Source organism: Sinocyclocheilus anshuiensis, unplaced genomic scaffold (assembly GCF_001515605.1).
Source record: "Sinocyclocheilus anshuiensis isolate Anshui unplaced genomic scaffold, SAMN03320099.WGS_v1.1 scaffold45, whole genome shotgun sequence".
Taxonomy (NCBI): Eukaryota; Metazoa; Chordata; class Actinopteri; order Cypriniformes; family Cyprinidae; genus Sinocyclocheilus; species Sinocyclocheilus anshuiensis.
This window is the reverse complement of record NW_015536467.1, coordinates 450,862-473,168: the sequence shown is the minus strand read 5'-3', so window position 1 is coordinate 473,168 and position 22,307 is coordinate 450,862. Positions and strand designations below refer to the sequence as shown.

Here is a 22,307-nt window from a genome sequence, read left to right as displayed (position 1 = left end):
AATTGCAATGCTGAAAAAGCATTTTCAGTGACAATGTTTAAATTTGAAATCAACATAATAGATAAATGTTGTGTTTGTGGTAAACAGCCAAGGATCAGTAGCAGACCTGTGAAAGCACAGTCCGTGCTGCTTGCCCTCTCACAAGAGTCACCTAGAGGGGAATTCCCTCTCTGGTGAAACTGATTGCAGGGATATAACTAAAGACAGGACAAACTAACAAAAACATAAAAACAACTGCGCAGCACGCCACGGAGGCAGCCATCAGCGTCGGCGCCATCTTAGAAAAAAATAAATAAAAAAATGCACGCTCATTCACAATTAGCATAGGCTATTCCCCGCCTATGAATTACAGCTACGCAAACTACGTATCTAGGAATGGTGTGGAATCCTTGGACTCAATTCTCAGGTTTGGTAAGTTATATAGCATAAATGCATAAGAGACTAATAGGCTATATGCCTAACAATAAATGAATAAATTAACGTGTGTCCACCAGAGCGTTTTTAGCCAGCTGACATAATGCCTTGTGCTCTTCTGAAAGCGACCAGCTGGTGGTGCTTGAGAGAGCTTTGGAGGCATTGCATTTTTCTGGAGTGACACGTTGTTTGCTATGATTTGGAATATTCACAGCAGTAACATGTTACGAGTATCTTATTTCGAAGCATATTACTGAGTATAAAAATGCAGTAACCAGCAATATTAACGTCTCCATTGTTGTGTTGCACAAGTATGATCATGGTTGGTCAATGTAATGTTTGTCCTGCCCCTCCTCCACTGTGATTGGACGGCTGTGTAAAAAGGGACAGTAACGAGCTCTGCGTTTTACCCATAGACTGTTTTACCCAAAATTAAAGAGTAAAAAACGTAAAAAAGACAGGGCAAATGAACTCGTTAAATATCATTCTAATACATAGTTCATAAAAATGCAGTGTCATCAGTTTGTCTAAAAGAATACAGAACGTTTGAATGTTATATGCACCATTTACACATGGTAGGGAGCAGGTGTAAATTTCTTTCGTACCAACTAACATTTTCAAAATACAAACATTTTCATGAATCAATTTACATCAGAACAACTTTTCGAATGATTTACACAAAAAAATCATTCTGCTCGTGTTTCATGAATGAGGCCCATTGAGTTGATCGGCAAGACTTTAACGTCTTTCTTTAAGAAGTCATGAATCCGGCCCATGATTCTCCGATTTCCTGAGAAAAACACTCCAGTAATCTCCTATGCATCTCCTAGAGTTTCAAGAGATCTCAAACTGTGCTCAGATTCGCCAAGCCTGCATCATAAACCAGATATCTCAATATGAACTCGAGCATTTCTCATGAAGTTCCCCCAAGAGTAATTGATCTGAGCTGGTGACCACATTAATTTTATAGTTCAAGTCTCACTGGATGTCAACTATATTTGTTTCGTCTCAGGAATGTTAGGAGAAACATCTAAGATGACAGTGAACTCGATAGACTCCAGAGATGTGAAAGAGCAACTCTGGGGTGGCATTATGTGAACGTTGCTTGCCAAGAAAAACTAATTCTTCTCAACTCGCCCCACAATCCTTTGCTTCCCCACTCCAGTCAGTGCCAGGAAGTGAACTTGAGTGCTGTTTGCAAGTCTCCATCGGTTAGTAGGTGTTGATTGGCTACCGCTGAGAGTTTGTCGAGTACCTGCGGAGAACGGTGAAGAGTCTTGTGTTTGGACATTTGAAGAGGTTTTCTCTGTTGCAGCTGTTGCTGTTTGTCTTTCTGTTTTTGAATCCCGTTGCCAATTAAACCGCAAGCTGGTGCTCTTCAGAAGTTCTTTTGACCTCCTCCTCTCTCTCTTCCTGTCTCATCACCTCTGTTCCTGCTCTTTACCTCCTCCTATCTCTTTATCTTTGGTCTTTTACAAAAACCCGCTGTTTTTCTTGTATCCTGCTCTTTATTTTCCTGACGTTCAGTCTTTTTAAGCCCCCTTTCTTTACCCTTAACTTCCTGTCTGACATTTTGCTTCTTTATTCGTTGTTTTCTGTGTTATGTGTTGCTCATGTTCTATTATAGTGTTTATTCATATTTGTAGATTTTATTTTTAAATTTTAAATTTTTAAATTTTTAGTTTTTGCTCTTCCTGTCAGGTCACTGTTCCTGTTCTTTACCTCATCTATATATCTTTGGTTGTTTACAAAATCTTTCTTTTATCCTGCTTGTTATTGCTCATGCTTTTGGTCTTTTTAAGCCCATTTTTCCTTGTGTTTCCTGGTATTTTTTTTTTCTTTGAATTATTTATATACTATTATAGTGTTTCTTCAGATTTTTTTCTTTTTATATTTTCAATTTTAATTTGAGTATTTGTCTTGTCATTTTTACTAGTTTTTAATATTTCTATTTAGCTTTAATTGAAATAGTTTCAGTTTTCAATCGAGTCATTTTATTACTTCGATTTAAACAGATTAGAAACGTTGCATTGGCAACTAAGTTTTTCATCTGATATATTTAATTTCTGCATTATTTCAATTAATGAAAATGGTTTTTAATAGTTTGTTTATTATCTTTCTGGAGTTTTGTCTCTTTTTATGTTATTTGTGTACTATTGTAGTGTTTCTTAATGGTTTTAATATTTCATAATTAGATTTTATATGTTTTAATTTTAGTATGTTTGTTAAATTCATTTGCAATTGTTGTTGTTTTTTAATTTTTCTATTTAACTTTAATTTTTGTTTCAGTTTCAATTCTAGTAATTTTGCTATTTCAATTTAATCAAAAATATAAATGTTGCCTTGGTAACTAAATACTTCAAACTGACAAGATTTTTTTTTTTATATAACTTTTTTCCATCTAATATTCATATTTTATTTTATTTCATCTTTATTTCAGTGAGTGAAAATTAATTTTAAAAGTTTTAGTTTTCGCTTCTCCTGTCGCATGACCTCTGTTCCTGCTCTTTACCTCATCCTGTCTCCTTATCTTTGGTCTTTTACAAAAACTCTGTTTTTCTTTTATCCTGCTCTTTATTCCCTGAGCTTTTGCTCTTTTTTGGCCCCTTTGTCTTTGTCTTCAACTTCCCGTCTTGGGGTTTACAGCTATCATCAGTATTCTCTTCACATCCTGATATCCACACACATTTATGCCAACTGTGTGTGTGTGTGTGTGTGTGTGTGTTGGTATTCCACCCTATGGGATGATATTGTGGGCACTTGAAGGGTGGGTGCTGTGTTTTTACTCCCTAGATGATCGTGCCCTCTATATTACGTGCTTCGCTTCTTAAAAGCCCCTCAAATCCTCCGCCTCACTTCTCCCGGAAGGCCAAGGTTGAGTGGTCAGGTACGCCACAAAGAGATTTGTCAAAGTACTTTCGCCTGTTTCTCTGCGTAGGTCTGTTGACGGCTGATTTTGTCGAGTACCTGCGGAGAACGGTGAAGAGTCTTGTGTTTGGACATTTGAAGAGGTTTTCTCTGTTGCAGCTGTTGCTGTTTGTCTTTCTGTTTTTGAATCCCGTTGCCAATTAAACCGCAAGCTGGTGCTCTTCAGAAGTTCTTTTGACCTCCTCCTCTCTCTCTTCCTGTCTCATCACCTCTGTTCCTGCTCTTTACCTCCTCCTATCTCTTTATCTTTGGTCTTTTACAAAAACCCGCTGTTTTTCTTGTATCCTGCTCTTTATTTTCCTGACGTTCAGTCTTTTTAAGCCCCCTTTCTTTACCCTTAACTTCCTGTCTGACATTTTGCTTCTTTATTCGTTGTTTTCTGTGTTATGTGTTGCTCATGTTCTATTATAGTGTTTATTCATATTTGTAGATTTTATTTTTAAATTTTAAATTTTTAAATTTTTAGTTTTTGCTCTTCCTGTCAGGTCACTGTTCCTGTTCTTTACCTCATCTATATATCTTTGGTTGTTTACAAAATCTTTCTTTTATCCTGCTTGTTATTGCTCATGCTTTTGGTCTTTTTAAGCCCATTTTTCCTTGTGTTTCCTGGTATTTTTTTTTTCTTTGAATTATTTATATACTATTATAGTGTTTCTTCAGATTTTTTTCTTTTTATATTTTCAATTTTAATTTGAGTATTTGTCTTGTCATTTTTACTAGTTTTTAATATTTCTATTTAGCTTTAATTGAAATAGTTTCAGTTTTCAATCGAGTCATTTTATTACTTCGATTTAAACAGATTAGAAACGTTGCATTGGCAACTAAGTTTTTCATCTGATATATTTAATTTCTGCATTATTTCAATTAATGAAAATGGTTTTTAATAGTTTGTTTATTATCTTTCTGGAGTTTTGTCTCTTTTTATGTTATTTGTGTACTATTGTAGTGTTTCTTAATGGTTTTAATATTTCATAATTAGATTTTATATGTTTTAATTTTAGTATGTTTGTTAAATTCATTTGCAATTGTTGTTGTTTTTTAATTTTTCTATTTAACTTTAATTTTTGTTTCAGTTTCAATTCTAGTAATTTTGCTATTTCAATTTAATCAAAAATATAAATGTTGCCTTGGTAACTAAATACTTCAAACTGACAAGATTTTTTTTTTTATATAACTTTTTTCCATCTAATATTCATATTTTATTTTATTTCATCTTTATTTCAGTGAGTGAAAATTAATTTTAAAAGTTTTAGTTTTCGCTTCTCCTGTCGCATGACCTCTGTTCCTGCTCTTTACCTCATCCTGTCTCCTTATCTTTGGTCTTTTACAAAAACTCTGTTTTTCTTTTATCCTGCTCTTTATTCCCTGAGCTTTTGCTCTTTTTTGGCCCCTTTGTCTTTGTCTTCAACTTCCCGTCTTGGGGTTTACAGCTATCATCAGTATTCTCTTCACATCCTGATATCCACACACATTTATGCCAACTGTGTGTGTGTGTGTGTGTGTGTGTGTTGGTATTCCACCCTATGGGATGATATTGTGGGCACTTGAAGGGTGGGTGCTGTGTTTTTACTCCCTAGATGATCGTGCCCTCTATATTACGTGCTTCGCTTCTTAAAAGCCCCTCAAATCCTCCGCCTCACTTCTCCCGGAAGGCCAAGGTTGAGTGGTCAGGTACGCCACAAAGAGATTTGTCAAAGTACTTTCACCTGTTTCTCTGCGTAGGTCTGTTGACGGCTGATAAAGACCCCTCTGGCTGACATCCAGAAAAGCCTTCAGATAACTGGACGTCTTCGAAAGTCGAGACCACACACACACACGTGGCGGCGTCAGCAAACACACACCTGTTTCTGAGTCTTATCTGCGTCTTATCTTGTACTTTTGAAGCCAAGTGGAACAAAAGCCGACAATTTATGTGTAGCGAGACATTGAAAGCGTGTTATTCTTGGCCTGTAGTTTTGATACTGAGTCCCGGCAGATGTCAGAGGCTAGAACAATATACATTCACAGGGTTGCTCGAAATCACTCGATGTTGTGGACTACTGGATTCTTACTTGACAGATTCTTTACCGCGTGAAGATGAAGAGACCATTTGTCATAAAAGAATGGAAAAAGAAAACCGTAGAGAGATATAAATCTAAGATCCTGCCCTGATTTCACAATCCAAAATTATCTGGCTTCCCTAAAGTCAACTTAAACTTTAAATTGACCCTCTAATACATGTTCCTGCTTTTATAATTGAATCTAATCTGATTTAATAACTCACTTTACCATTAAAAATACTTAATCCCTCTTATTTTTCAGTATCTCACCTTCAACCGCCCAGCTTCATTCACAATCCAATCAATTCCAAGTGGATAAATCACAGCCAGGGATGCACAATACTGTATATCAGTGTAACGTCAGTAAAATAGGTGTATTTAAGCCAATAAATTATAGGACTACATTCATTCTAGTTGGCCTGCTGGTTTTAAACACAAATGAAATAAAATGCTTATTCATTAAGATTGTTGTTCTTTGTTATATACATGCATGCATAATTTCTTTATTGCCATAGAAATTAATACTTTTCTGCAGTTGCACCTGTTGTAAATTAAAAGCAGTTTTTCCCTTTTCATGATGTTTGGGGTCATTTAGAAGCAAATAGATTGCAGTGTTTAATTGAAATCAGGCTGAAATAAAGTATTAATATTAGGTAACACAATATTAGATATGAAATCTAATCTATCTGTCAGAAATTGGAATTGTTGCCTTGGCATATAACTGAAATAAAATAACCTGATGTACTAGAATTACTAAAACATAAATAAAGTTTAATTAAAGTAGAATGTAAATATTTAAGAATCCAAAAGCTAATAAAAATGACAAAAGCACATAAAGCAAAAAAAAAACTGATATAAAAATAAAAGCTAATTCAACATATTAATAAATACTGTAGTATTATATAAATAACACTAAAATGACACTGATTGAGATCTGAACTTTAAAGATGAGCATATATTTTTGTTATCAGTCTCACAATGTAGATTGGTATCTGTTATCCGTCAATATATATCAGTTATTGGCTTTAAAATCCAAATAATTATCAGTATTGGCTAAAATTTCTATATTCCTGAGTCCCTAATCAAAGTCATTGAACATTCTGTTTCTCGGAATTACATCAGATTACAGTAAAAGTAAAAAAAAAAAAAAGGTTTGCAGTTTAATCTCGTCACAGAATAAAAGGATATGATTTACATTGATGTTTCCTAATATATTAAACTGTAGCGTTCTGAGAGCTTCGAAAACATTGTCAATGAGCTTTTTATCCTTTCTGTGATGTCTAAAATCAATCATTAGGGTGTTTTTCTGTTCTCAGCTCCAGTTCAGGTGTTTACTGTTTAACTATGCACTCTCAGTTTCTTACTACCAAGCAGCGAAACATTTCCCTTCATTGACTCTGTTTCCAGCTCATTTCGTGTCAAAGCAGTGCGAGGTGATTCTGTTGAGAGGTGCATTGAAGCCTTGATGCGAGTCGTGTGACTTCAGGTTTGGTTTGAGAAACAATTAACTCTGGGATCTGTTTAAGAAGTTAAAATGTTTGTCTCTTTCCCTCCTGAGATCTTAGGGTCCTTTCTCAAGCCGAAAAGGAAAGTGGCCTCTTGTCGCCAAGAATAATATCCCATATCCTCTCTCCTCTTTCAAAGCTGGATATACATCCAAAAAAGTCAAGTTTCTCTCTCTTTTTCTTTTAACTCACTGCATTTCTATTACTCACCTGAAGTGTGGCTGTCTGTGCTGTTTGTTTAAGAGAGCCATTTTCGTCAGATACTTTATAAGGTTTTTTTGAACTCTGAAGATCTTTCTCGTTGTCTTTCATGCTCTGTTGAGTGGAAAGTTGTTTTGTCTGAACACAGCTTTTTTTATTTAAAGCAATCTCTGTATTTGGATGGGCAAACACTGCTTTAAGTGACAATAGAGGTGACTGTGTGGAGAGCATGTGGATGGGGTTCAGAGTCCAACCTTAGCTCAAAATTACTTGTCACAAAAGACAAATTGAGATCTTGTTCCTTTTACATATTTTTTTTGCATCGTAATGTGAGGAATATTGCTCATGTGTTGCTTGTTCTGAAAGGCAAAAACCCTTATGCATCCTAGAAAAACCAATGATGGTAGATTTTCCACTGAGCTAAACTTTGTTAGTCATTGACGGTGTCTGTAGTGCATCGTGTTTGATTGTTTTCTGAATTGAATCACTCATGTCACCAGCATCAATGAGGGACAGATTATCATGCTTGCATAAAGCATGTAATATTCCTCATGTTCCTAATTCCTAAAGCCAGTTTTTGTTCACATTTGGCGCTCGACAAGGTTTGGTATATGCTGTAGGAACCGATTTGTCATATTTTGCTAATTCTTTCACTGATTACAGTCATTGTTCACTCATGTCAAGCATTAAGATAAAGACCCCAGTAGGGTTGCACCAGCCATTTGTATGTTCTTCCTTAAATAATAAAGTCCACATTAGAGGCTTAATAAATACTAGCTAGTTTGTTACTAACGCTGTACTTAATTAGTTTGCACCATTAGTTATCTAAAAGGCCTTAAGTTCTCCACAATGTAATATGTAATTGCATAATTTGATGTTACCATGACGTTATTTCATTGTTATTGACATTCAGAAGCATTCAAAAAAGGAGCAGTAAATAAATGCAAAAAAGTGATTCATTTATTTTTTGGTATGTGCACTCTTAAGATCCAGTTTGTGTTGAACAGTTACTATCAAGTCGTTTATTTACACAATGTTCTCTCTCATAAAAAGTATAACCTTCATGATATATGTCTAAATGAGCTTATTGATGCAATACAATAAACCTACTGTTTTATTCCAACATTTTCTTCTGGTCAAAAGCTTCTGTACATATATAGTTTACACACAGAGATACATTTAAAGTTTAATAATGAAATGCAAACATATTTAGTAGTGGGCAAGTTGTGACGTTACGTCATAACTAGGCTATGCTGTTACTTGTTGGCGCAACTAGACTTCTGTTTTAGTTTTGTTTGTATTTGCTGGTTCTTACAGATTTAAATTTCTACGATGTAAATGCATGTGATGTGAACTCGTGTTCTTCTGTTGTGTTTAGGTGGTCAAGCTGAAAGGGCAGGTTCTCTCAGTCATGTACCGCTTCCGGATGAAGAACCGAGAGTGGATGCTCATCAGAACCAGCAGCTTCACCTTCCAGAACCCTTATTCAGACGAGATAGAGTACATCATCTGCACCAACACCAATGTCAAGTACGTCCAACCTTCTCATTTCATCTCTTTGAAGGCTGTCGGAATAGACTTGTCATACTTTGTTGGGAATGCAAATATAATCCTGGATGCTGTTGCACCAAAATAAATTTTCAGTTTTGGCCAAAACAGTTTTGGAGGGCCGAAATCATTGACTCTAGCAGTAGCGTAAAATTAGCATTTCTCTCATGTTTTGAGTGTGCCCATGTCTATTCTGTGCACACAACGCGGATAAACTCCAACAGATAAACATGTCAGATGTGTGGTGCTAGTGATTGATTAACAGTATTGATTTCTTGTTTTTAAAAAGACGTCAATAAAGAGCTTGTAAACAATATGTCATGTAATGTTACATTTACCTCAGCAAAATCACATAAACATACATAAACTCAGTATTGAGCTAGGAAAAAAATAACTTTAGAGAAGAGCTTTTTGTTAAACATATGAATTACATTACATACAATTTTTCCTTGACCTTATTAGTTGTCATTATTTAATCTAAGTTTGAATGAATCTGTCATGAAAACAATTTTTTATTACAGCCGCCATTTAAAGGGGTGGTTGATTGCGATTTCACTTTTTTAACGTTAGTTAGTGTGTAATGTTGCTGTTTGAGCATAAACAATATCTGCAAAGTTACGAAGCTGAAAGTTCAATGCAAACGGAGATATCGTCTTTTAAAATTCTGGCAGTTTAATGCCTACAAAAACAGCTGGTAGGGGCTACAACAAATTACTTCCCGGGTCATGCGTTTTTAAAAAAAAAGAAGCATTAACACATGTTAGACTGCACCCCATAAACACAATCAAGCCTAGAAAAAAAACAGTGAACCACCCTTTAAATGTTTATATTTCAACAAATTAGAGTAGAAACATAATCATGTCATTTATATAATGTTATATACTACTCTATATGTACTTTTAATTGAGTGTTGATTATTAAATAAATGTAATTACTCGATTATTACATTAACTTTAGTTTTGGTTTTGGTTTTGATTTCTTGTTAAATGAAAAAAAAAATTCTGTTTCGGTTTTTCAGGTAAAGCAAAAAAAAATCCATTGTAGTGCATCTCTAATTGCAAACTTTCATAGCAGTATGCAAACAAGTGCTCTTCTTTAATGACTGATGGTTTTGGGAGGTTTCTGTAATTAGCACCAGTCAGTCACAACCATGTGACCTGCCTCAAGACTTTTGGGCCTCTGTGGCCTCGAGCCTGAAATCAATATAATTTATTCTCCTTCTGTTTAACACTTCTGAAGTATTTGCCTGTTCGTCTGGTGTTGGCAGAATGGGCTTGATTTATGCCCACACAGGTCCTGTGAACTTGTAGATGTGCATTTAAAGCAGGTTGTGTTTACTTTGCCCTCAGGTGCAACTTTGGGTGTATTTCTTTTGTCTTTTAGGGTGGGGTTGTCTAAGGATATGGTCCAGGGAGGTGAAAATAGTAAATGAGACCATTTTGACCGTACATATTTAGTTACCCTATTCTAATCTGTCAGTGTACTGTTACAAAACCTATAGAGCTGACCTATATAGGCAGCTGCCTTCTGATGCCAGCTTTCAAATTAGTCGTGAAGTTTCCTCCACTTTGTAAAATGAATAAATGTATGAATGTTTTGTTGCAAAAAATTCTAATTCTCACTTTTAGTGCAAATCATTTTGATTAGCGTACATCAAATCCTGCCTGGTGGTTGCACAGTCTAGCCGCAAATGTCTCTCCATTTGAAATAAATGACTTATGATCTGTTGTTTGTTGGAAAAGGTGGATTAAGAGAGCATCTAACTGAAATGAAACCTCATAAGTGACTGATTTGGCAAAATAATTAGATTTTAATCATATGAAAGACTCCTTTTTAGCTTTAGTGTTAGTGTTTCTAAGCTAACAATGCACTATTTTGATATAATTATTGACTAAAGCAATTATTAATTATAATATTCTTATTAATTATTAATTTAAGATCCAGAATCAGTTTGAGGAAAAAAAAACCCTGTGTGAAAATAATATTGAACTTAACGTCATTTATCTGAACAGTGACACTAGCTGTGTAGCATTTAGCATAGCTTCCCAGTGATTAGCCGAATCATGATGTAGCATGGCAAACTGCTAAATTTCAGGGTGATTTTTACATTAATTAATACAATTATAGCTTTAGTGTAGTAGTGACTTTTTTTGTAGCTACAATAGAACAATTATATAAACTGTGGTAGTTAGCTAAAAACAGAGGCAGTTAGCTGTTCTCCCAGCTAGACCAAGCAAGTTGAGTTTATCTGTTTTGATATTTTTTTTTAAATGTCAGCTGGTCAGACTGTTTTAAGCTAGTTTAAGCTGTTATTTTTTTAGCATGGGAATATCTAAAGGATAGATAAAATGTGGTTTGTCTCATTTGAGTTATAGGAAGTTTATAGCTTGGTTTCGAACAATGTAGCTTCCGAAACACTGCTAATGAATGCTAATAAAATCGGGTCTGTTACAAAACGGACATTCCCCTCTTCCATGGTCAATAAACTTTCTCATCATATCATAATTTCCTCACCAGTAATTCTCTCCACACAATGAAAAACAAGGGAGTCTTTGCACATTATAATGTTTGAGCTCTCATTATGTTTGTTTTGTGTGTGGAATAAGTGTTCATATACTGCTCTATATTTCCACGCTACTGAACATGGAGAAAACGATTATGTCGCCCACGAGAGAACCTGCTTTTAGGTTGCGTATATTATGAAAAGTTACGTTTGTGAGATCAGGGTGCTGAAATTAACTCTGGGAATTGAGTGTCTACAGTATTTTGATGTCTTTTTTATTTATGAGGATTTATGTCACTGTTTCCTGCGATTTGTGATGCCATGAGAAATAAAGTATTGTTCAAAATTTTCGAGTTTGAAATAGGGTTGGGCTGATTGGATGACAGACATCACGATTATGAGTCGGCTTCATCATATCGTTGTGTTATTATACTGTATATAAATTGCGAACATCTGGGAGTTGATATTAATATGCGGGGCATTGAAATCGCTTTTGAATGTGTGCTCGCTTTTTACTTTGACTTTTGAGATTCGCGATCACACGTACTCTGTGTATATTATGGAGCGGCAGTACTTACCACACATTTGATAAGATTAGATATTTGTCAGTGGTGCTCAGGATCTGCAGATCATTTGCTGTCATCTTATCAGTCATCTGTACTTACTCTGTTTATGTGGTTAGTGAAATTTTATGTACCGTAATGTAAGCGGCTAACCATGTCCATTTAGTAGCTCCGTAGAATGCGTTATTAGTTTTCCGTGCCTTTCCGAATATGGATTTACTCTTCAGGCACACCCCTAATGCAAAAGATTTCCATTTTAAATAAATGCTGGTCCTTTGATTTTTTTTCTATTTATGAAAGATCTACAAAAATATGAAGCACCACAGCTGTGATAATACATAATAAGAAATGTTTCAAATCAGCGTGTTAGACTGATTTCTGAAGGATCATGTGACACTGAGGACTGGAGTAATGATGTTGAAAATTCAGATTTGCATCACAGGAATAAATTACATTTTTAAATATATTTAAATATTTTATCATAGGTCATTATATTTCACAATGATACTGTTTTTTACTGTATCAAATAGATCCATCCTTTTCAAAAAGTCTTACAGACAGCAAACTTATGATATAGATATAAAAATGTGTATATATATATATATATATATATATATATATACTTATGATATAGATATAAAAATGTGTATATATATATATATATATATATATATATATATAAAGCCAATTTTAAGGTTTTAGACTGTACTGCAAACCACACCTGTTTTCATTCAAGGCATTTTTGGGCAGTCGGAGTCTAACAATGTCTGACTTTGGTGGAATAAGGTGTGTGTGGATGCAACACCGAGTGTGTGTGTGTGTGTGTGTGTGTGTGTGTATACAAGGCTTTTTTTTGGCCCGTCTGAGTCTAACAATATCTGACTTTGGTGGAATAAGAGGTGTGTGTGTGCCTGTAAACACCTGAGTGATTGTGTGTGTGTTGTACTTTTGGGAGAGTGTGAATATATGGGAGACATTCATCACACGTGGCATCATCTATCCCAGACTCCCCAGCCCATGACACGTGGAAGAATGCCGGAAAGAGTCGCCCTGGGGGCGTTTTCTCTGAGGAAGCTAGAAAGGCAGAGCCTCCTTAAAAGTAAAATTGGATGAGAAAATTATTAGTTTCACAAAAATAAACCAAAAAAAGCCCCAAAAATAGCAAAATAAGAGATTAAATGGTGTGTTAAGCATTTTCAGAAAGCAATATCAGCAGATGAAGGTTCAGAGGGATGCAGAGTCTCTTTTGCCTCTTTTGAGCTTATTGTGTTCTCATTGAGATTTTATAGCATGACGTGAATGAGGCGAGTAACAGCAAAATGAAAGGTGTTGTGTAATGTTACTTTAGTGTCATTGAGATACTCTTATAGTTTTTTGTTTTTTAATATTTTGTGTTTTTATTTTAATTGTAGTTCGTTTTAGTCGTTTTGATGTGTGTTTTGGTGATTTTTAGTAGTTTTTTTTTTTTTATATGTGTGTGTGTATTTTTTCTAAGTTTGGGGTCAGTACGATTTATTTATTTTTTTTTTTTTTTTTAAAGAAATAAATACTTTTATTCAGCAAGGATGCATGAAATTGATCGAAAGTGGCAGTAAAGACATTTATAATGTTACAAAAAATTCTATTTGAAATAAACATTGTTCTTTTTAACTTTTTTTTTCATCAAAGAATCCTAAAAAGTCATGATTTCCACAAAAATATGAAGCGGTAATTTTTAGTCATTTTTGCATTAAATTGATCAAAAGTAAAGACATTTATAATGTTACTGAAGTTTTCTCTATAGTTTTTTTTTATTGTTATTTCAGTGTTAGTTATTTTAGTACATCAAATTAAACAAAATTGAAATGATAAATGTTATTTTTATGTTTTAATTTGTTTAAAATTTATTTTATTTTAGTGTTTATTTTGTTAGGTTAAAAAAATTTTTTTTTTTTTTTTTAATTACAGTTTTACTTAAATATAATAAGACTAAACTGATACTGTGATTGGCTAATGGCAGATTGATTTGACTCTGATTTACTTTTTTGTGCATTGTATCATAAACATTCAGAGGGAGAAACAAGAAAAAACAATTCACCAACCGCATAAGAATAACAAGCTTAATTCAAGCTAAATTTTCTGAAAACAACTCTTAATATCTATTAAATGTAAAATCATCTTGTTTGAGGGATGTTTAGATATTTTTACTGGAGAACAAGGCAGAAATACTGATTAAGCGAATTAGTTTATGCAGTGCGCAAGCCAAGAAATCCCAGCGTGACGGATATCCAGAAAAATGGGCAGAAATAAACAAAGCTTTCTGACAATAGGTGTCATTCTCTCCGTATTGACTTTGAGATTATGGGTAAATAAATAATAAGAGCAGCGGGCACCGGTGAGATGAATATTCATGCACAGCGGAGCCAAGGTGAGACGGCAGCTTCGGTGCGCCAGACTGGCAAACTGCCTGCAGAATAGACAGTGAGAGCGATAAACACTCACCCCTCAGACAGACCGTGTAGTAGGTAAGCAGATAAGACCTAAACAGCACAAACAGAGCCAGATGCTCAGTGTTACAGACTGACATGCACTGTGTTTAAAGGAATTGATTAAGAAAATGACAATTCAGGCATTATTTGCTTTCACTTATGTTGTCATTCTATGTAAATCTTCATGCAGCTCTTCCTGCACAATGACCGTTTATAATCGTCTATCAAACTCCAAAAACACAATAAAAGTAGTTCATGTGCTCTATATTCAAGTTCTGACATCTAATTTAGGTTATTTATGGAATATCCCTCGTGTGGCGGCTCTCAAATCTCATTCTTCATTCTATATATTTGAACATATGTGAGAACTAATGATGTTTGGCGTTAATTATGTCAGTCTCAGTGCAGTTGCACATGAGATTTCAGAGTTTCTGTGAAAGGGAAGATTATCACTAAATAAAATCAGTATCAAAAATGCAGATATAGTCTGGAAGTTCAGTTCATTTCTGCAAATTACTATTACTATATTAGAACTGTGCATTTCAGTGAAAAATTGATTCAGCAGTTTATTTGCATAATTATTCAAGAATGTAAGACTCTGCGTGCTTTTAAAGGTTTTAGTAAAAATATACACTACTGTTCAAAAGTTGTTGTTGTTTTTTTTGGAAAGAATTCTGCTCACCAAGGCTGTAATTTATTTGATCACGAATACTGTAAAAAAAAAAAAAAGGAAAATATTATTACAATTTGAAATATTTATTTTCTATTTTAATATATTTTAAAATGTAATTTATTCCTGTGATCAAAGCTGAATTTTCAGCATCATTACTCCGGTCTTCAGTGTCACATGATCCTTCAGAAATCATTCTAATATGCTGATTTGCTGCTCACGAAAATGTTTTGATTATTATCAGTGTTGAAAACAATTTAAAAAATCACTATTATTGATGAATAGGAAGTTCAAAATAGCAGCATTTATTTATAGCGTAATGCCACACCACCACAAAACCTAGATATCCATCTACAGACATCTCCATATAAAGGACGTACAGCTTTTAGATCCTCAGAGCAAACAGACAGACCATTAGCAATTCTGAAACAAAATGTAGATATTTTGTTACAGGCGCCAGACAGACACACGGATCACGTCGCCGTCAAAGCTGCTGGATGAGCGCTGCATGAATGCATGGCATTCAGAGGTGCTGCACTTTAAACAACTTTTATTAGCTTTTTTTGTTTGAGGGAGCACTTTATACTGTATTATGAGTGTTGATATTTTATTGCAAAATGATGTGCTTTTGCTGAGTAAAGGAGTGTACAGCCTAGAAAGACAAATGCACTTGAAATGGACTTGGCTTAAATACAGTTTTGTGTGGAAAAGCAGCTTCACAACTAAAATACTGTTTGCCAAAGTTACTTATTATCTCTTCAGACAGTCAGAAACAGATCCAGATGCAGTTTTTAGTAAAGATGGAGCTCCAGTCGGCCCTGTTATGAAAGTTTGTTCTGTTGAAGCGCAAATGAAGGGAAGGTGATGTTGTGTCTCACTATTGTGTCTCACCCAGTTATAGCATAAATCACTACTGCAAGACCAACAGCAATCTGTGTTTTGAATGTGAGTGTGCTGGTGTCAACTCTAAACTGTTTAACTTGCTTAACCATCGAGATTTGAACTATCCAGAAAGAGCATGCTTTTGAATCAGCTTCACCAATCATGTCAACAGGTGAACAACACGGCTGTTCGTAATTGTTCAGAATGATTAGTCAACTAGGCAAAGTTTAGATTTCTATTTTTAACTAATTTATTTCAAGCTATTTTTAGTCTTTTTAGCAGTACAATGTAGAGATGCAACTTCATAGGAAAATACATTTCAGTGGGAAAAATAAAATAAAATTTGTATCCATCTGTCTATTTATCCATTTTATTTATTTAGTCTAATAAAAATAATTTTGCCTGTTTATAGAAATTAAGCAATGTTGTCTAATCCATGTATTCTCCAAACCTCTTGTCCTGTGCAGGGTTATGGGGATGCTGAAGCCTGTTTCAGATTTTTTTTTTTTTTGTGCAATAAAGAATTCTGTTTTTAAAAATAAGATTTTGCCTGATTATCATCCATCCATCCATTTTTGCATTCATTATTTTTTATTTATTTATTTTTTTTGTGCAATAAAGATAATTCTGTTTATAAAAATAAGATTTTGTCTGATTATCATCATCCATCCATTTTTGCATTTATTATTTAATTTTTTAGCTTTTATTTTTTGTGCAATAAAGATAATTCTGTTTATAAAAATAAGATTTTGTCTGATTATCATCATCCATCCATTTTTGCATTTATTATTTAATTTTTTAGCTTTTATTTTTTGTGCAATAAAGATAATTCTGTTTATAAAAATAAGATTTTGCCTGATTATCATCCATCCATCCATTTTTGCATTCATTATTTTATTTTTTTATCTTTTATTTTTTTGTGCAATAAAGATAATTTTGTTTATAAAAAATAAGATTTTGCCTGATCATCCATCCATCAATTTTTTGCATTTATTATTTTATTTTTTTAATCTTTTATTTTTTGTGCAATAAAAATAAATTTTCCTGTGTATAGAAATTAGGATTTTTTTAATCCTAATTATAATTCATCCATTCTATCCATTTTCCAAACCACTTGTCATATGTTTTATTATGTTATTTTATTTTATTTCATTTAGTTTAATTTAGTTTAATTTTATTTTTTTTATTTTTTTTTCATTTCCTTTCATTTCGTCTCATTTTATTCAGTTTCACTAGTAGAAGACTGTGTTTGGTATCTGTATATTACCAAAACATTTCTCAGTGTTAGTTGGGCATGACCCTAAATTCAATCAAATTTCCCTAAAAACACACATTCGTGCTGGTCTCTGTGTGTTTCGGCAAAGATGCTGAGTTTCTGGAAATAATCAGTCAGTGCATGCTGTTCTCTTGTCTCTCTTATTTTCTGTCTCAGTCTCTCCGCTTGTCTCCATTTATATCCGTCTCTCTCAGCACGCATGGTCCAGTTTTGCGCCGCTCACTCCTCCTTTGTTACCATGACAACCGCGATCCGTCCCGTAGGTGCTCCGGGGATTTGGCCGGGTCTTGCTCTCACACTCGCGTCCTCCGAGACTCTTCCCATTCAGAAACATCACCGGCGACACGTTACCGGCTCATGATTTCCCATGCCGAGATGAAAGCGCCGTAGCGTTCTGTAATGGTTTTTCATATTTAGAGTCGTAGTGAGTTAATTGCGGAGGGAGGCAGGGGAGAGTTTGGGTTCCTGTGGAAACTTGGATGCTTGGATGCTTTTGCCCTTTTTGCTTTTTTGTTTCAGATTTTCCCCTCCGTTCTTTCTGTCCTCGAGAAGTTCAAGTGCAGTTCAGTGTTTTGGGTTTGATCCATCTCATTCCTCTGTTGCTCAAGGTAGCCTAGTGTGATCCCAGAATGATTTCAGAACGCTAATGTCTGCATCCGTGTGTGTTTTCATGGGCAATTTCCTACCAGCTCTTGATTTACTAGGTTTTTTTTTTTCCTTTTTGAGGTAATATGCTTTCCTTTAGATAAGGAAAGCGGCCCGTATTTCATTTGCAGGTATATTTGAAGCTCAATGGCACATCTTATTGATAGTGACACCAAACAAAGACATCTTTGCTTCTCAAAAGGGAATTTCCATTCAGCTCAAAAGCGGCCAGAGAATCGGTTTTCCTTGGAAAACACAAAAGCTCGGTTCCACGAGCTGCCCACGTAGGCAGGATTTTAAGGCATCGAAGATGCATTTTTGACCTCAAAAGACTGTGTGATTATGCTGAGACACCAGTGCATGTCTGCTTTGTGGAGAGCACAACCCCATAATGCACCGCGACATGCTCACTGTCTTTTAGTCCACCAAAGATGGCAGATGAAGTGTCGAGAAATGTTGATTGTAAATATATTATTTTCGAGCTCAGGCTAATTTAAAATGGACTATGCAGTATTTGTATGTGCTGTGTATTATTATTGTTGTTGTTGTTGTTGTTGTTAATATTATTACAGTAATAATTTGAATAATATTTTTTTGTTTGTTATTGTCATTATTAATTTAAACTGTTATTAAATTATTTATTTGTGCAATAATATAGTTATTGCTATAAAAGTAGTAATTATAATAAAAAATAATCAAGTATTAATATTATAGAAATATGTATAGTTGTTGTTGTTATTATTAATTTTAACTAAATGAATTTCATTTTATTTATTAGTAGTATAATATAAAAATATAATTATTGCTATAATAATAATAATAATAATTATTATTATTATTATTAATATATTCATGTTATAAGAATAGGTGTTAGGGTTAGGGTTATTATTATTATTAACACACAACAATAAAAATAATACATCTAAAAATACATTTTTTTAATTTTATATAAAATAGTATTACATATATGGATGTATATATGATGTATATAATATATGTAAAAGCGAATGTTTCTCCAGTATTTGTGTCTATTATTGTTATTATTTATAATAACAATATTATAAATATTAATTAATAATATTATTTTTATTTTTATCTATGTTGTGCTTATTGGTCTTGTCATTACCACAGCTACATTATAAAAGCAAATGTAATTGAAATCATGCACACAGTTTTCTGTGGGTGTCATGGTGCCAATGTAGCATGCTTGAAGTTGGTTACTTGTGAGGGTCCATTTCAGTTAGGATGCTGCCTATACAGCTGCATACGTAGACAGTAGATCATGTATATGTAATACTCTATTATGGACTATATTATTGTAAATAGATTATTTTTAGGATGGAATATAGATTGTGTGGCTTAGTGATTACATTTCCTGTCTGGCAAGCCAAAGGTTTAAGGTTCAAACTCTAGAAGTAGTGTTCTGCTGTAGTAAAATGTGTGTGCTAAAAAGCATGTGCTAAATTCATCATAATGTCATGTAATTTACAACACTATTTCACCGAGGCTGATTTTTGGCTTTGATGAACTTAGGCAATGTATAAAGAATATGGATTGGAGTGTTATGCATATGATTGATCTGTTTTCACTGAAACCGAATACTCTTTTGGGGTCGTTTATCTGACTGGTATATGTGTGTAATCTACATGAGCAGTTAATGACGCTTTTACTCATTGGGGAGTGTGATAAACAGCAGGTGTTGATGTTAAAGTTGTGTGTTGCGTGTGTTTTATTGCAGGCAGCTTCAGCAGCAACAGCAGGCCGAGCTGGAGGTTCACCAGAGAGACGGACTGACTGCTTATGACCTGTCACAGGTGCGCGCGCACACACACACACACACACACACACACACTCTCTTTTCTCTCAGTCTGTCATTTAGTCTTCTAACCCTCACAGGTGCATTACTCTCTTTAGCTGGTGTAGTACGTATAATTTATCCTCCTTCATTTTATATGCAAGTCCCTCTTAAATCAGTGTCACAGCTGAAGCTGTTTTAGATTTATACTTCAAAATTGAATATCAGCCAATGAAGCTCCCAGAGGAGCATTTTATTCTCCAGAAGTGCTGTTTAATAGCTCCAGAGACTTACTGGAGTTAACACGGTGTGTTTCATTGGCTTTGTCTTTGATGATTGTTGTCATACTATATATACGATATACTCAGTACTCGATAAGAGTTATGAAATGAATGAGAATAGCAGCTCAGATGATTTGGTCTTCATTTGATGAGAAGTGTTAGAGTTCATATTGAGATCTGTGATCTTTCTCTAAATCTACAAAAACTGTACACCGGTTTTTCCGTTTTTAAATAAATAATAAATAAAAAAAAACAAAACAAAAAAAGTTTGTGCTAAAAAACATAAAATATTTGATTTGTTTAACTGTATCCAATTAATTCTCCAAATCATTTGTCCTGTGTATGGTTGCAGGGATGACTATTGCATCATCTAAATTATTATTATTATTATTATTATTATTATTTATTTTTTTCATTTACTTTTATTTTAATGAATTTAATTTCTCAGGTGGTTCTTTTTAGAAGAAGTCTCCATCTTGTTCTCTGTTTAATCTGATTGCTTTCTAGGAGAAACAATTGATATATTGAGATATTACATATATATTTTTTTTCTTTTTCACAAGCAGTAGCCTGATCTTCTCCTTTAGCTTTTCTGTTTTGTGTATCAAAGTTGTTTTATTCTTTTGACACCCTTGAAAAGGTTCATTCAAAGTCATTTGTATACATTTTAAGAAAAAAATAGTCTTAAATATTTTATTTACATTAAAGTTAATACATTAAAGTTATTAGAATTGTAATTTTAGCAACCCAAGTATGGTTTTTATAATGAAAATATGCAAAGAAGCTGGTGTGGCATTAAAAAACAAACAAACAAACATATTAGACATCTAGTAAAATACATTCTTTCTATACTAATTAGGAAAAAAGGAAACAGTTATATTACAATATTATATATTGTACACGGTTTCTGTTGCTCATTTAATTGTCATTTGCAATGCTTCATGGGATGTGTATTTCATTGTCTCATAAAATAATCTAAAGTCAGCATGAAATCAAAATTAAACATTATTTTTAATGTGTGTTTTATGCATGCAACAATTCATCCATGCGTTTATTTTTACTTTTTTCAAATTGTCATAACTTGCTCATCCTATGCTCATTTTATGACGTATACAAGCGAATTGCATTAATTTCTGCCTCTATCCCGGTATGCAATGCTCACTGTTTACATTACAATCAACAAACGAATGAAGTTCCTCCCTACTTTTTTTTTTTTATTCTTGTTTAAGTTAGAAATAAAGTCTTTTGCAACTTCCATTTCATGCCAAATTTAGGTCTGTTTTCCTGATTTTCAAGTACTTGTTTGCTTCAAATCAGAGTTTGTAATGTTTTAATTCATCTCAAAACCACTGATTTCATTCATGGCTTGGGACTCTTCATTTTTTTAAATCCTAATGGATGAATCGTTTCCAGTGCAAAGTGTGAGGTCACTGTTGTGCACTTGATGCTTTGTGACAAGTGTTAGGATGAGATGCATGCTGGAACGGCATTGTATGTTACTGTGGCTAATGACTGATAAATGCGATAGTGAATCTGCGTAACTGTAGTCGTTTCAGCCGTGGAGCGTTAACTCCCTCTCTGAGGATCTGTGCTATAAAAATAGGCCATAGTTATGAGGTGAAGTCACACATTTGGAATATGCCCTCCATCTTTATCTTTCTTTGACAACTTTTACAACTTAACACACATTTGCTTTGAGTCATAAGTGTTAATTTGGTTATGTTATATCATATGTTGTTTTTGTTAAAGGGGTCATAGTAGTCAGTCTTAATAAAGCAGAGAGGATTGTTTGTTGAAAACCGATAACGTCTCGCACACGGGATGCTGTGTGTTTACAATCTGTGAGTGTTTAACGCCTGTCTGCAATTTAGAAAGTGTTAGAAAGTGAACGTCATTATTGATTCCTGTGTTTGCCCTTACAAAACAAAAATATATGGGAATATATTGGAAAATAATATAATGTGATTATATTAAATAATAAATTTCCATATATGGGAAACTAGTGCTTGTAATTTTCAATACACTGCAGTATATGCATAAGTCATGCATGATACATATAAAAATATAAAGAAATGAAGACAAAAAACTGCACTACACTTTTGCATGTACACTGTTAAGAATGATATGGTCAGTAAGTCATGGCAACTTATGTTTTTTATGCATTTTATGAAATTTAACTGGATTTTTAAGTCGTTTTAATGTAATTTAAGTTTGAAATGACTTAAATTATATATATATATATATATATATGTATGTATGTATGTATGTATGTATATGTGTGTGTGTGTGTGTGTATATATATACATAAATATATGTGTGTGTGTGTGTAATATATATTTACCACATATATACATATATATACACACCGTACCATATATAATTACATGTACATCTGTTTATTATTAAGTGTATTATTTAATATGCAATAATATAAGTAAATATATTGTCACATTTTTCAGTATGAGAAAAACAGTTCCTTGTATATTATTCAACGTATACAATATATTGTAATATATAAACACAACATATAATTCTAGATATTTTCATTATACAATACATTTTATATACTGATTGTTAATATGTAGGGAA

At 33.6% G+C, this 22,307-nt stretch overlaps 1 protein-coding gene across 1 annotated transcript in view; it reads left to right on the top strand.

Annotated features, from left to right (window-relative positions):
- The window catches only part of LOC107692692 (aryl hydrocarbon receptor nuclear translocator 2), a 98,224-nt gene that overhangs the window by 59,306 nt on the left and 16,611 nt on the right, over window positions 1-22,307 (top strand). Inside the window, exons 13-14 of the mRNA XM_016491888.1 lie at window positions 8,466-8,617; window positions 19,381-19,456. Coding sequence (XP_016347374.1) covers window positions 8,466-8,617; window positions 19,381-19,456 — 228 coding nt within the window. The remainder of the gene's footprint in view (window positions 1-8,465; window positions 8,618-19,380; window positions 19,457-22,307) is intronic.